Source organism: Caenorhabditis elegans, chromosome IV, assembly GCF_000002985.6.
Source record: "Caenorhabditis elegans chromosome IV".
Classification (NCBI taxonomy): domain Eukaryota; kingdom Metazoa; phylum Nematoda; class Chromadorea; order Rhabditida; family Rhabditidae; genus Caenorhabditis; species Caenorhabditis elegans.
Genome location: NC_003282.8, coordinates 10,204,095 through 10,219,332, shown reverse-complemented (window position 1 = coordinate 10,219,332; position 15,238 = coordinate 10,204,095). Strand labels below are relative to the sequence as shown.

Sequence of the window (15,238 nt, the reverse complement as noted above, 5' to 3'; positions counted from 1 at the left end):
ATCAATTTATATAAATTTATTCAGATTATGAATCAGTGGGATCGGCGTTGTCGCGTTGCCACATGTACAGTCAACAATTGGGCGTTGGATTTTAAAGGAAATTATGAAAGAATTGTCAAAAGTAACCTTTTATAATTGGAGAGAAAACGTTTATGTATCACAAAAAACTGAATTCATGTTTTAAATTGTGAAAACTCACAGGTTTTTTTTACTTCAGTTCGAACAGAACGTTCATAAAAAATAACACAAAGTAAAAACCTGTCAAGTAAGTCATAAAGCATTTAAAATCAGACTATTTACCTTTGAAATAAAATTCTATCAATTTATTGTACTTTAAGGACTGAAACGAAGCAAATTTTTTTGAAACATATTTCAGCATGTGAGGAGGCAGCAGCACTTGGAGCCAGAATCCGTCTGGGACCAGAACTTGAAATCCCAGGATACGGATGTGCTGATCACTTTTTCGAACTTGACACCGAACGTCACTCATGGGAAATGTTAAGCAAGCTTGTTGAGAAAAGCAAAAAATGGCCCAACTTGCTCGTTGTGACTGGACTTCCAACTCGATTCCGTGGATTGTTGTACAATTGTGCGGCTGCTTTGAGAAATGGGTATGTGAATTACTAAAAAAAAAGTGTTGTAATTTGATTCCCTTATTTCAGAAAACTTTTGTTTATTCGGGCCAAAATGGGATTAGCAGATGATAATGTATACAGAGAGTCAAGATGGTTTGTAAAATGGACTGAAACATTCAAACATTATCAAATGCCGTTGAACTCAGATATTCATTTCGACCAAGTAGGAGTTAATCATTAGAAAACGTATTTAAAACAAATAATTCAGGAAACTGTTCCATTCGGAGACGGAATTCTTGAATCATCTGATAACGTTCGTATTGGATTCGAAATTTGCGAGGAACTATGGTCAGCTCGGTCAACCAATGTTCGACTCGCCGAACAAGGTGTTGATATTATGTGCAATGGATCAGGAAGTCATCATATTTTGGGAAAGTCGAACTATCGCATCAATCAACTCATTCTTGGATCTTCTGCGAAAGTAGGAGGAGTTTATCTGTATGCAAACCAACGAGGTTGTGATGGAGATCGCGTTTACTATGATGGTGCATCGTCTGTTGCACAGAATGGGGACTTACTTGCTCAAATTCATCAATTCGATATTGAGGATACGGTTTGTGCTATTAACGTTTGAATCTCATTGAAACTCAGATTTTTTAGTCTGTGGTCAGTGCCGTAGTCGATTTATCAGACAACCAATGTTTCCGACATATGAAGTCAAGTGATCGAGGAAACGCCTCCGATCAGGTTACTGTAGTTCCAATCAGATTCGATGGCAAAATGACTGGTGGAATCAAATACAATGAAAAGAGCACCGCACCGATTCATAGTAAGTTGAATGAAGAAATGAAGTACAAAGTAGATTTCTCTCAGACGTGGAAGATCTTCAGTTATCACCAATTGCCGAACTATGTCATGGGCCTCCAGCCTATTTATGGACTTACTTGCGAAGAAGTGGAATGGTTTGTTGAACTACATAGAGCAGTTAAATTATCAAATAATGCATTTCAGGCTGGATATTTTATTCCCCTCTCCGGCGGTCAAGATTCATCAGCAGTAGCTGCGATGGTTAGGTTAATGTGCGAGAAAGTGTGCGGAGCAATTAAAAGGAGACGAGAAACTGATGGTATTTATATTATAATTCTTTAATTTAAACTATTTGTGATTAATTATAGGAGGAGATGATCCAGCATACTACTTGGGAGGTAAAAAAGTTGGAGAGGATCCCGCTGAATTATGTAATCAGGTATGTTTTAACAAAAAACGAAGAAAAATAAGTTGGTGCGAAATGTATTTATTGAGCACTCAAAATGTCCTAAATTTGAAAATTGCTTGGTCGAGTGTAGCACTATATTTAACGACGATGTCCATCCTCGAAGAAGACTCCTCCATCGAGAGCGCAATACTTTGGACACACTCCCTTTTCTCCTGGACGTCCATCCTTTCCTGGTTGTCCTGGATGTCCTGGTTGGCCATCTCTTCCTGGCTGTCCTGGCTCTCCACTGGCTCCCTTCTCTCCTTGTCCTCCCGGGGATCCATCCTTTCCTGGCTCTCCAGCTGGTCCGCGTTGCCCTGGCTGTCCTGGTTGTCCTGGCTCTCCTGGTGCTCCTGGCTGTGGCTCACCGTTGTTTCCGTTTTCTCCTGGTGGTCCAGCTGGTCCTGGCTTTCCTCCTGGTCCTGGTGGTCCGGCTGGCCCCTTGTTTCCTGGCTCTCCGTTTGGTCCTTCTGGTCCTGGTGGTCCTGGTGGTCCAAGTGGTCCCTTGTTTCCGTCTGGTCCTGGTGGTCCGGCTGGTCCTGGTGGTCCTTCTGGGCATGGCTTGCATGGTGGTGGAGTGAGTGGCTCACATGGCTCCTTTGGTGGGCGTCCTGGATTTCCGTTGAGTCCAGGAGCTCCTGGCTTTCCTGGGCGTCCAGCGCTTCCTGGGGTTCCTGGTGGTCCTTGTGCTCCCGGAAGGCAGCATCCCTCGCATTGTCCGTTTCCTTCTCCAGCTTGACGAGCAGTACGGTTGTGTGCCATCATAAGATCTGGGATACGGTTGACTTGAGAGAAAAGACGTTGAGCCTCAGACTTGCACTCAACGATGTCACTGTGCATGACCTTGCGAGTGTGATGGATGTAGTTATACATCATTGGAAGAGTGATACATACTGAAATATTGAATATATACGTTCTGTCAGTTCCAAAATGATGAACTTACCAGACAACACTGCAATGGTGGAGAAAGTCAAGGCAGCATATCCGACGAAGCGGTAGGCTTTGATGCGCGAATCAATGTCCATGACGAGAAGAGAAGACCGTCGAATGGTGAATTTTCATGTCCGAGGCTTTCCTTATATACAAACTTTGACGGCTTTCACTTTCCGTTACTTTTTCGGTCTGGCTTTTGGTTAGGTAACATCATCACAGTTTCGGTACACACTTTCCAAGGCATCCTGTAAAAAAAAGTTCGCGCGGACGCTGTAATAGAAAGTGAAAGGATAGGGGGTGATTTTTTTCAAGGAAAAGGAAATGATAATAGTGTTTTGAACGAAAAAATCAGAACCAAGTTTTAATTAAACTTGACTACTGAAGTAATTCATTAGTTATGTTGTATTACAGGTGTTATTCACGTGTTACATGGCTAGTGAACATTCGTCGGATGAAACGAGACAGTGTGCGGAAGGATTGGCAAAAAATGTGAATAGTAGCCACTGTGGGTAGGTGATAGTTTATTTTATTTTATAAGTGAAGAACATTGGAGAAATTGAATATATATATATATCTTATTCAGTGCATTTTTCTGGAATTGTGTTAAATATGCCAAATCGAAAAACTTACGTGAATTTCAGAATTTTCATTGATACAATCGTCACATCCATTCTGAAAGTGTTCAATGTTGCGTATGGATTCATGCCGTCTTTCCAAGTAATTTAAATATCTAAATTCAGTTTTAATTACTAAAATTTGTTTCAGAGTCCGGATAATCGAGAAACTATGGCACTTCAAAATATCCAAGCTCGTATCAGAATGGTACTTTCCTATCTTTTCGCTCAACTGGCTTTGGTCTCACATAAACGTCCTGGTGGTCTTCTTGTTTTGGGAACAGCCAATGTTGATGAAAGTTTGGTTGGATATCTGACAAAATATGATTGCTCATCAGCTGATATCAACCCGATTGGCTCCGTGAGCAAACGAGATCTGCGACAATTTCTGGAGATCGCGTACGAAAAGTATGGAATGGCTGCGCTTCGATGTGTGATTGATTCGACGCCGACCGCTGAACTGAAGCCGTTGGTTGATGGAAAAGTTGCCCAGACAGATGAAGCTGAAATTGGTTTGACTTATGATGAATTGTCTGTGATTGGAAGACTTCGTAAACCTGGAGGAATGGGACCGTATGGAATGTTTTTGAAGTTGCTCCAGCTCTGGGGAGATAAATACTCAATTGACGAGGTTAGTGGAAAACCGTCTAACATTACAAATTATTATCAAATTTCAGATTGAAGAAAAAGTCAATAAATTCTTTTGGCGGTACCGTGTCAATCGTCATAAAGCAACTGTCTCAACTCCTGCTATTCATGCTGAAAATTACAGTCCGGACGATCATCGAAACGACCATAGACCATTCCTCTATCCAGATTTCAGTTATCAATTTGAAAGAATTCGCGAAAAAGTTGTTGAATTGAAGAAAAACTCTACTTAAATGATATGCATTGATTCTGAAGTATTTTAAATTTAGAAGATTAGATTGAATATTTAAAATATGTATTAAAAATAAAGACGTGTTCTTGTAATTTCTTATCCACATCCTCAACAGTATATACTAGTCTTCTATGTTTTGGTAAAATTATTTATTTCCGGAAAAGATGAGCTCAGTGTTGAGCAGCTTTAGTTCAGCGAGAAGATCAATTCGTAATATTTGGCAAAAGGTAGTGACATGGAAAACGGGATTAATAATACGAACACTTCAGGATCTAAATTATTTCCGTTCGAACCATCCTTTCTTCATTTTAATCTTCATTGTCCTCTCACTCGCCTTCTACAATGTTTGGTGGCACAATTCGGTACAATTTCAGATCTCTAGCTACTCAGACAAACGCTTAGTAGCTTAATTAGAATTAAACCAAATATAATGGGGACATAATTAATACGCTTCCTATTCTAATCCAATATGGATTTTCCAATCAAATATGGTTGAAATCTAATCCAATATGGAACAAATCTAATGAAAATGGTTGAAATCTAATCCAATATGTAACAAATCTAATTAAATATGGATGTCTAATCTAATACGGAACAAATCTAATCTAACATGGACAAATCTAATCCAATATGGATTTTATAATAAAATATGGAGCAAATATAATCCAATATGGATTTTCTAAACAAATATGGTTGAAATCTCGTTTAATATGGTTGAAATCTAATTGAGCTACTAAGCGTTTGTCTGAGTAGGCGAATCTTGACCGTAAATCTGATTTTCAGCCGACGCGGGATCAGTCAGGGGATGCATCAAAATTCCATTTATTTGACAATTTCCGCTTGAGCAAACAGAAGTTTGTGAAAATGATTGTAAGTGACATGGATTTTAAGGTTGGAAACGGCGAAAAGTTGGAAGTATTCCACGTATCAGGTGTGGCAAACCGGATTATACAGGCACTTACAATTAGGCAGGCAGAAATGTGGTAGGCACGTAGGCATCCGTAGGGCTGACAGGCAGGCATGAGATAGGTAGACATTCATGTAGTAGGCTCTTCGGCATACAACACCCATGAGATAGGTACGTAAGCAAGCAGATTTTACTGCATAGTGCCTACCTATATGACGTAGGTAGTCGTATAGGAAGGTAGGCATGTAGTAGGCTCGTAGACATAAAACAGATGTGAGGTAGGCGCATAAAGTAAGTCTGTGTGTAGGCATAAGGTTGGTACGTGGGCAGCTAGGCATGTGGTAAGCACTGAGGCAGGTGTACCTGCATGGCTTCGATGGTAGATGGAATTGATGAAAATCGATAAAAATGAAAATCCGGAAGGTGGACGTTGGGAGTACTGTAAAACAGGCATATATGCCAGCTCTTACTTATGGAGTTAAAAATTGTTACAGAAAAATGTATGAGAAATCTCTACATAGACTCCACCCATTTAACGGATTTACCCGTTTTAATATTCTATTTTATGTGCCTCTAGTAATACATGAAAAATCCGAGGACACCTTCAAGGTTCTGCGGAAGTTTAAAGGTAAACTTTTTTCAGGTTTGTATTCCTGAAACAGTTGTGGATTATCGTTTCTCTACAGTTATCGATGCAATACATTTAACGCACTTAGACTATCCACATCTAGAATTCACGAAAAAGTTAGAGAAGGCGAAGAATAAATTGGAGGATGGAGAAGTTGACTGTTTGTTTTAAACTTAATCTCCTACAGAGCTAAATAATGCATTTTCAGTTCTTGTTCTCTTCAAAACACTTATTGAAACTGGAAAAAAGATCGAATATAAAATTATAAGTGAACAAGGAGTTTTCGACAAGTTTGCACAATTCTAGGCTTTCAAATTATTTTTAGTAATGCTTTCAGACATTGTATTCAATGTGACGTTCATCGTAAGAAAACTTGGGGAAACGCAGTGGAAGCACAAGTTGTTGTAAATCGATTCTTATATTGGTTAGTGAAGTCAAGAGGATTCAACAAGCGTTCACCTCACTGGCAGTTGAGCAATGTTTATGTCAAACACTCAGGGAATGACCCAATGTTTTTGAAAAGACAGGTAATTCGGATTTCCTTAAACTAGGTTACGAGGATCGGCCCTATTTTGGGAGAACATTTTTTCATTTGTAAAGTTCCAATTTTGTAACTGATCTAATTAATGATGTCTTCCTTGTATTATACATATATGTTACAAGATATTTTGTTTGTTGATATTTGTACTATATCTAGTTTTTCAACTTTGACAGTACAAATCCTTATATGATCATATTATCGTTTTGAAAGCTTAATGAAATAAGCTTACCGTATATCTTCTATTAATATGGCCTCCCTATTAGACTTGCACTCCCTATTAGTATTGCCCCTCGGAGACCTTCCGAAAATTAGTATGGCACTCCCTATTAGTCTTGCACTCTCTAATAGCCTTGCGTTTACTCTTTTTTATTGCAGGCCCGTCTTGTTAACTTCAGGATTTCAACGAAAAAATTTGCCTATTTTGCAACAGTTTTTCACAACATTTCTACGAGATTGAAGTTTTTGAACTTATATGTTCCAATTAAAATCAAATTTTCTGAATTTTTACATAAGATTCGAGCTTTTTCAGAAAAAAACTAGTAAGCTCAAAGTCAGAAAAATGTTCTGAAAATTAGTATTGCACTCCCTAATAGTCTTGCACTCCCTATTAGTATTGCAAGCGGGAAGGCCATCGAAAAATAGTATTGCAGCCATATTAATAGAAGAAATACGGTAACTTATTGTTTCAGAGCGATTTGTTTCTTCTATGGATTCTACTTCTTCCCATATGCTCTCGTCTCATTGATTTGTGGAATAACGACAGAAGCAGTGGTTACTATGTATGGCAACTTTAAATATTCAAAAATATTCTTCATTTTTTAGAACATGTTTCTATCTCTTCATGCCCGAAGATTTCACTATTTTATTGCAAAGTTTGTGTTTTGGTATGGAATTGCACTGATTATAAGTTTGATTGTGTTCATTGTTAATGTCTTGGTGGTTTGTAGAATATGTGAGTGAATCATTAACAATAGTCATAAGTTCAGGTTCCGGCAGTTTTCTGTTCAACATATTTACAATTTGTTGTTTGCTATGCTGCTTGTATCATATCATTTGCAATATTTCTTGCAACGACTTTTCCTGGATCTCCACTTTTTGCAAAGATAGGTATGTAAAAATTGGGAAATTTTTTCAAATATATTTTGCATTTTTCAGTTGGTTTCCTTTCAATGGTTGCAGGAGAATTCGGATTTGGAACTGTTTATCATGGGATTGGGTTTTTCCAATTATGTGTTCGACACTTTGGAAAATCAGAGTTTGATGGTCCATGGATCGATGCAGTATGTACTTTGTGTATGACTGGAAATTGTGTTCTACTGATCACTGTATCTATCTATTTTGATACATACTTCTGTTTGTTCACAATGGAACCTCTTGCTTTTTATTTTCCCCTGGAGAAAGACTACTGGATGCCTGAAGCAAGAAGTCCTCAACTTGACACATTTTTTGTAAAGCAGATTATTCTTCTAAAACCTGGAAGAAGTGAAATCACTGTCAAAAAGGCTCATGATGAAATATTACCTGCCAAAACCAGTACAGGGTCCAAGTATATTCCTCCAACTCCCATTGTGAAAGGAGTTCCATTAGTGGTATTGTATGGAATCTGCAAGAGAATCGAGAATCATTGGCGAGTCAAACAAGTAAGTTTAACGGTTCATCTGGGAGAAGTTGTAACACTTTATGGACATCATGGATGTGGCAGTGGAGAGATTCTGTCGATCATTGCCGGTCAAATGAAACCAGAATATGGAGAAGTTATGATGGAACAATCACAGAGACCTCTGATGATTTCAAAGACTACGGATGTTCCAAATGTGAATTACCTCAATGTTATTCAGTACCTGCGACTTATTAGTAAGATGAGGTAAGTATTATGTAGATGTTTCTAACCTATCTTTCTCGAAAAATATGTTCGGCTGTTTTGGCATACTTGAAAGTTTGGAAGCAGTTGCAAAAATCTGTTACCGCTTCTCTCAAACTGTATTCCACCCCATTTCTCAACCTGAGTAGCTTGTTTATTTATTTCAGCGACTATAAGTTAGACATTAATCTTCAAAATAGAGTAATAGGGGGCTAGAAAGTACGGTAGTTTTCACTTTGCAAAACAGTACAGTGTAAACTTATAAATTCCAGAGGAGTATCCGCTTCCACCTCACATATAGACGAAATGCTTGAAGAACTTGATCTTATAAAAGTTAAAAATCGATCGCTGGATCTTTTATCAACCACACAAAAAGAACGTCTACGAATTGCAGCTGTTTTTGTTGGTCAACCTGATTTGGTTTTGATTGACTTTCCAACAATGGAATGCCTTCCCGAATGGAAGTTTATGGTTTTCAGATTTATTGAGAAGAGAAAAGAAAAACGGTATTTTTAAGGTCATAAATTATTCCGTCACAAAATTATTATTCAGATCAATAATAGTTTCATCCTACGATCCTGAAGAAACCGAAGCCATTTCAGATAAAGTTGTACTCATGAGTGAAGGTTACGTTGTTCTGAATGGATCCTGTGAGGCTTTCAAACATTCGTCAGTTATTTCTTTTGAATCAACTATAAAATGCAAGTTTCAGTATAAACAGCGTTTTTGAAATTCGTATTTGGCCTAACAATAGATTCACTGATGAGCAAATAAAAGGAATGATGAAAACATTGACTTTGGGTGATAATCAAATGAAAAATGATGCGAGATTCTTTGAAACTCCGAATGGCAAAATTAGAGTCACATTACCGATTCTTTATAGAAGAAGGTAATTTATAAAACTTTTACTGGATATTTTATTGTTTTTATAGTATACCATTGATTCTTCGAGAGCTGGATGCTGTTCATGAAAAGTTCCGAATTGAGTTTTATGAATTGGGTAAACCAAATATTCATGATATTTATGCAAAGTGAGTTTCAAATATTTGGGTTTAATCTAAAAATCAAAAAAACACACGCGACGGGATTAGTTATTCTACCTTATAAAAATGATTCCAAAACTATTGATTGAAGTAAAGTAAGTGAACATACAGATTATCAATTTACTTTTCAGTGCATGTTATGAACATCAACAACTTGACCCACTGTCTACATTCGACCAATTAAGAGATCATTATACAAAACGTAAGACGATCATGCTTACTCTCATATTATTTCAGTTTACAGAACAACCATTGAACAAAAAGACCTACTTTTTCAAAAATATGATCCATATCTTCAAAGATGGGAGATTTTTAATTGAAACTGCAGCAGTTGTTGGATTGTTTTTAATTTTGACAGTAATCATTCTGTTGTCCTATCATTCCGTAGAATCTGATAGCCATCGTGAGTCCAATCAAAGTGTCAGAAAATTAACTCAATTTCATTACAGAAACTCGAGAAATCTCATTGACATCTTATGAGTCCCCAATTACAATTTACTGTGATGAATGTGAAAAAGAGGTTATCGAAGGTGTTACATTTGAAAAAAAAAGTCGGGTGCTTCAATTGGAGAATAATCAAGCTGGTGATGTTAACAATTATATCACTTATTATTTTTGATAATTTTAGTTCTCTACTGGAAAGATACTGCAAAAGCAGACAAGGAGCTCATCACAGTCAGTCGTGGCGATGCACTTTTTACAATGATTGTTCAAAACTTTGCGGTTTCTCAGATGATTTCGAAGATTACTGGAAAACGTATTATATAACATTTTTTATTGAAAAACCCAGATTTTTTAAATTCAGATCCCCAAATCAAACTATTCCTGGAAAGTGAAAATGTTCGTACTGCAACAGAAATCTCTGGATTCTCAACAGTTTTTAATGACATCAGTTCAAGTAAAGCAGCTATGATATTGTAATACAATTAGTTATTACTAATTTTATAGAAGAAACAAATTATTTCAGAACGGAATCTTATTCATTGATGTACATAACAGCTGTGTTCCAGATGTTTGTCTACACATTTTCAGTAGTTCTTCCATTGAGATTGGTGTCAACCAATATGGGTCCGCAGGTATTATGAATGTTGAAAAGTTATCTTTATCTAAATTTATTACAACAATTCATTGCCATTTGTTTCGATTAGTTTTCAAAAGACGTCGAATTACTTTACTATGTGCAAAATAATTCATTTGGAACAATCTTGATTTTTTATAATACAAAAGGTTTTCTATGATTTTTCAGAGTATGATACTTCCATGGCCGCGTTATGTTTACTTTGGATTTATATACGTTTTTCAACTCGTTGTATTTCTAGTCATTGCAATAATCTTAGGATTTGCCGTTCTCTCCATGGGATTCTTTGCCACAAACACAACTTCCTGCTATCTGTAGGCGGTTGGTGTTTAAATCCAAACGTTTTTTATTTTTATTTTAGCCGATTCTTGAGTGCATGGTTCTTGTCTTATGCCTCAACTCTTCCATTGATATACTTTCTGGTGTTCAACATTCAAAACACTAAATCAGTCATTCCAATTATTTTGGCAATCTCTTCTTTGTCAGTCACTTTTCCGAACCTTGTTGCGTCCTTTTCAGCAGAAAATCAAGTCTCACTTCAGGTTTTTTTTTAAACTTTTTGGTTGCAATTATAAAAGTGTATTCATTTTTTAGTCATTGATACAATTTGTAAGCTGGTCATGTATGCTTAATCCGCCATCTTCTCTTCAAGTTCTTGCAGCATTCTTGAATGCTGGAGAGTCTCTTGAGAAAAATAGTGGAAGTGAGTTCTAGATTCGGAAATTTATAAAAATTATATTCAAATATTTTATTCCAGCAATTACTTCACTGATTCTGTTTTGTGGTGCCCAATTCTGGATTATAGTCATTTTTGTGCTTGTCATCTTCCAACCAGGCTTTTCCTATATTCAACAATACTGGTTCAAGTCTTCCGTATGACTTTTAATTAAAAATTTGAAAACATTCAATAATTCAGACTGTCCTGTATTCAAGTTTTGAAAGAGGAACAACTCTGAAGCCTGGTGCCCGTATAAAGAACAGTTACATTTTTGTAACAAATCCCTTAGGAACAATGGAAGATGCTCAGGACAAGGGTGCATCTGGAAACATACCAAATAGACCAGCTGCGGGAACTGAACCAGTTCAGAAACCAACTTCCGATTACATTGCTGGAAGCTCAATGAGCATTGATGATATGAGTTATATCACGAACTATGAAGAGAATTTGGTTGAGAAAATGGCTACGATGACGTCATGGAATGATAAACAAGAGGTTCCGGTGGATAATTCAGCAACATTTCTTATGGGAGATCAGACGAAGTTGAAGAGTGCATTACTGACAACAATTGCCAAGATCAATAAAAATGCATGTTTTAGAGTAAACCATTCATAGTCATTTTGAGCATTTTTTCAGGAACACATTGCGTTTGTTCCAATTGTCGAAAACATTTCAACGATCTACACTCCATTTGAACTTCTTGAAAATGCTGCATATTGTAATGGATTTGAGATTACTGATGATCACATCAGTTATCTTCTTGATGCATTTGATTTGAAAGAGCATGCGAATACGCAAATCAAGTTATTGCCGTAAGTTTACATATGAGCTAGCAAACCCGGAGAAACCTAAATATCTTCGCTTCGAAAAGCTTAGGATTTCTCGAATTAGAAAATCCAATTTTCAAAAGGGGTCACAAGGAACTTCGAAGTCACTCAATCTATCATATTAACTTTTGAGTATTTAACACATTTTTTCAATTTCACTATATTTCAGCTGCATAGATCGTCGAATTCTGATGCTCCTGGCCAAACTAGTTATCAAGCCCAATATCGTAATCATTGACCAACTTGAAATGTTTCTTCCTCATTCGAAAATGATGACTGTCTGGTCTTTTTGTGCACGTCTTCGTAAAAACGGACTCGGTATCATATATACTTCTCATCACAGTGGATTTGCAGAGCACACTGCTACATGTTGTGCTCACATGTACAAAGGCCAGTTTGTAAGAAATCTTTTACCAACATCAATCAAAGCAAAGTGTACTGTGCTGGAAGTTGTTCCGAAAACTGCATCGGATCCGAAAGTGTTGCTTCATATGCTTCAAAAAGAAATGGAAGAATCAGTCAAACTGCCATCCACTTCAAGAAATATTACATTGGCCATGTACAAAGACGGAGTGGAAACAATTGAGAAGGTAATTGTTTCTTTATTTTAAATTAGTCTAAGAAGTACGGCTGACAAAGCAAACTCCCGGTTTTTCGAATTCGCGTTTTCATTTCACGTTCCAGATTTTACTAATTTTGAAAAAAAACGGTGGTCAGATGTAGCAACAAGGAAAAATCATGAATTTCGTTGAAAACATCTCTTTAACCCATCGTAACACGGAGAAATCTGACACCGGATCGTCAGATTCCTGAAAACTGAACGAAAGTATTTAATAAAACTATAAATTATTCATAAAGGGCAAAAATTAGTTACCCTTTAGTCAGACTTTAAAGCCAATTTTCGATATATTTTCCGGCAGGAGATGAGAGCTACAAGTTTGGCAATGAGAGACCAAATCTAGACCTTGGAGCGGAAATCCTATTGTTCGATCATTTTTTGACAAGATTTGCTTGCTCAGAAAGCACGTCACAAATCTAGTAATTTCTTATTCATAAACATTTAATCAATCAGCTACAACATCAATGTCAAACTTTGTTGATCTTGAAGGCAGATGTTTTCTGAACCACTGAAATAAATTTCAGATTCTTGAACTTCTTCGTATGCTCAGCCCACAGATTAAACGTTATTCCCTACGTTCTGGCAATTGTGATGAATTTCTTGCGTCTGCTTTCGGAAAATGAACTTTCTACTTGATTTCTTCTTGATAAATTGATTTTTCTATTTTCAAAACTTAAGCCTCATGACTCTTAACAAGGGAATCAGCTGTCAGTACCGCCTGTAATTACAACAAGCAGCTGAAAATTGAATTTCTATGAACAATCAACATGAATCCCCTTCACAAGCTCTTTCACTTCAAGAGCTCTCTTTTCCAACTTTTCTTAATTTTATAAAAACTCACTTTTATACTGCTCGCCAGTCTGTGACGTGGCATCGCCATGTCACAGGGATTCAATTGGAATGACGTTGCATATGAGATGGCTCCGATCTCACAATACACTGATTTGTATTCAAATCAACCAAGAATTTATATGTTTGAAGGAGGTAAGAAAACGTGTGTTTTTGAATTGAAAGCTGAAAGTTGCATCAAAAGTTTTTTTCTGAACAATGAAGACAGTTTAGTTATCATAATTTTAAGAAATTGTATATAACGGTGTGCAAAACATAGTTTCTAGAAATGCTTGATAATGATATTAAACTTAAATACTGAAAAATTTTCTACTCTTAAAAAACTTCCAAAAACTTGTTCTACGCTGCGAGGCATACCAGCAATAACACAACTTAATAATTGTATGTAATATAAATAAAATAATTGGGATAAATCATTTCGCACGTTCAAGCCACCATCATCGACCTGATCCTACTACTGGGAACTACGATTCTGACCATGTTCTGGTTAATTGTCCTTATCAAAAGTGAATCTAGCGTCACAAAATCAATGATGACGGTTACAGTATCTCAGATATTTGTGAATCTTTCTGTAAGATTGATTAAAACTGCGATACTTTTGTTGGTACAGTACCCGCAGTTTTCATGGTAAGTCAGTTAGTGGCACATAATTTCTAGTTTTTTTGAAAAATTTTAAGGCTTTTTGTGGCGAGCAGCGTTGAAACATCATTTCATTACACACTATATCTGCAGTTTACTTCATCAGTACTTTTGTATGTATTTCTGAGAGAAAAGGATCTAAAGAGTTCATGGACATTGTAAGTGAGAAAAAGATTTTCAATTAGGACTTCCATGGTAGGTAGGTGCGGTTTCAGCACCTGCTGTCGCCTGCTTCATGCCATTTTTCAAGTTCGGAAAACCGGAGTTTTGGCGTGAAAGCCCAAGCATATTTTAATAATATATCAAATTCCCAGGTTCTACTACATCCCATCAATTGCGGTTTCTCTTTTCGTTTCTGTGCTCAATGTCAATTTTAATCAACTTCTTTTTTCATTTCCATTCTACATTTATGTCATCTTCTATGTTGCAATGTCAGTGTCAAATGTTGTGATTTTAATTGGAGTGAGTTTCATTGTAAACGAAACTTTATTAATTAGTCATTATCATATTTTCAAATTCTTAGATTCTTGTTTCTTGCACAAAATACACCCGCGAGAAGCTTGCAATTCGTTGCCGTTTATTCATTTTTGTAATTGTTTCATCACCTCCAGTACTTTTCAATACTGTAATAACAATTATGGATTTGTTATTTATGGTTGTTGGTATTTCACAGCAATTCCCCATTCGTGAGTATTAACAAGTGATAGCTGTTTAACAGAAAAGGAACTGATTTTTTTCAGCCTACATCGTAATGACGACCTATCGCTACAACTGTTTTGAAGCTACTCCAGTATTCATTTTGATTGCTTTTGGAGCATTAATGCCGGATTTGAAGTTAGTAACTTGGTTTGAAGCTACAAATGTCTAAAAATTCGTGTTCAGAGAATGGAGCATTTCAAAAACAACAACCACAGCTGAAGCCACCATAATCGTCACTGAGCCAACATCATCATCATCATCAAACAGGCCAATTCCAATTGTTTCTCAAAGTTCGATTCCTGAATCATCAATACCAATTCCAAATCGAATTGATCCAGAACATCAAGAATTTGTAGCAGCGCCTGTTCCAACATATGGGAATTTGAACTATGGAATGGGAGCACTTGTTGTTCATATTCAACCTGTAAATAACTCTTAATCTTTGAAAACATGTTGATTATAAAAATGAACACATTGTTAACAGTCTCTAAAATAACAAAATCATGATCAATTTTAATCAAAGTCATGATCAAAGTCAAAATTTTCACGCTGAAGAAGCTGGAAAAAATAGG

General features: G+C 36.6%; 4 protein-coding genes across 7 annotated transcripts; 3 read left to right on the top strand and 1 right to left on the bottom strand.

Annotated features, from left to right (window-relative positions):
- Positions 1 to 24: 24 nt before the first annotated feature.
- qns-1 lies at positions 25 to 4,347 on the top strand (the record flags this gene model as incomplete). 3 transcript variants are annotated; one of them, NM_001268543.4, is made up of 12 exons in its annotated part: positions 25 to 121; positions 377 to 611; positions 663 to 798; positions 844 to 1,188; positions 1,236 to 1,404; positions 1,449 to 1,537; positions 1,587 to 1,701; positions 1,751 to 1,821; positions 3,175 to 3,272; positions 3,405 to 3,480; positions 3,529 to 4,008; positions 4,055 to 4,347. In NM_001268543.4, 12 exons carry the CDS (start codon positions 28 to 30, stop codon positions 4,256 to 4,258), a joined length of 2,112 nt encoding a protein of 703 aa, NP_001255472.1. The 3 variants fall into 3 exon arrangements, with proteins under 3 accessions (NP_001255472.1, NP_001255473.1, NP_001255474.1); NM_001268544.3 differs by lacking the exon at positions 25 to 121 and having other exon boundaries at positions 496 to 611; positions 4,055 to 4,258; NM_001268545.3 differs by lacking the exons at positions 25 to 121; positions 377 to 611; positions 663 to 798; ... (3 more) ...; positions 1,587 to 1,701; positions 1,751 to 1,821 and having other exon boundaries at positions 3,193 to 3,272; positions 4,055 to 4,258.
- Positions 1,716 to 2,882, bottom strand: col-124 (Nematode cuticle collagen N-terminal domain-containing protein). Its single transcript, NM_069466.6, has 2 exons — positions 2,774 to 2,882; positions 1,716 to 2,723 (listed from the first exon to the last, which is right to left on the bottom strand). The coding sequence occupies exons 1-2, from the start codon at positions 2,853 to 2,855 to the stop codon at positions 1,930 to 1,932; spliced, it is 876 nt and encodes a 291-aa protein (NP_501867.1). The 5' UTR covers positions 2,856 to 2,882; the 3' UTR covers positions 1,716 to 1,929.
- A 74-nt stretch (positions 4,348 to 4,421) lies between the features above and the next one.
- abt-1 (ABC transporter domain-containing protein) lies at positions 4,422 to 13,144 on the top strand (the record flags this gene model as incomplete). Of its 2 annotated transcripts, NM_001306925.2 has the most annotated exons (28): positions 4,422 to 4,484; positions 4,527 to 4,619; positions 5,041 to 5,127; positions 5,808 to 5,952; positions 6,001 to 6,082; positions 6,130 to 6,319; positions 7,023 to 7,112; positions 7,156 to 7,272; positions 7,320 to 7,440; positions 7,489 to 8,197; positions 8,467 to 8,700; positions 8,747 to 8,863; positions 8,907 to 9,083; positions 9,127 to 9,225; positions 9,369 to 9,439; positions 9,482 to 9,640; positions 9,687 to 9,821; positions 9,866 to 9,994; positions 10,043 to 10,154; positions 10,205 to 10,313; positions 10,484 to 10,629; positions 10,677 to 10,857; positions 10,910 to 11,018; positions 11,073 to 11,188; positions 11,232 to 11,621; positions 11,670 to 11,845; positions 12,030 to 12,450; positions 13,004 to 13,144. In NM_001306925.2, the coding sequence occupies 28 exons, from the start codon at positions 4,422 to 4,424 to the stop codon at positions 13,100 to 13,102; spliced, it is 4,677 nt and encodes a 1,558-aa protein (NP_001293854.1). The 2 variants fall into 2 exon arrangements, with proteins under 2 accessions (NP_001293854.1, NP_001293855.1); NM_001306926.3 differs by lacking the exons at positions 4,422 to 4,484; positions 4,527 to 4,619 and having other exon boundaries at positions 5,122 to 5,127; positions 13,004 to 13,102.
- Positions 13,051 to 15,160, top strand: K04D7.6 (Serpentine receptor class gamma). Its single transcript, NM_001028098.5, has 7 exons — positions 13,051 to 13,463; positions 13,760 to 13,955; positions 14,006 to 14,125; positions 14,282 to 14,429; positions 14,491 to 14,653; positions 14,708 to 14,801; positions 14,850 to 15,160. Exons 1-7 carry the CDS (start codon positions 13,358 to 13,360, stop codon positions 15,103 to 15,105), a joined length of 1,083 nt encoding a protein of 360 aa, NP_001023269.2. The 5' UTR covers positions 13,051 to 13,357; the 3' UTR covers positions 15,106 to 15,160.
- Positions 15,161 to 15,238: the final 78 nt, after the last annotated feature.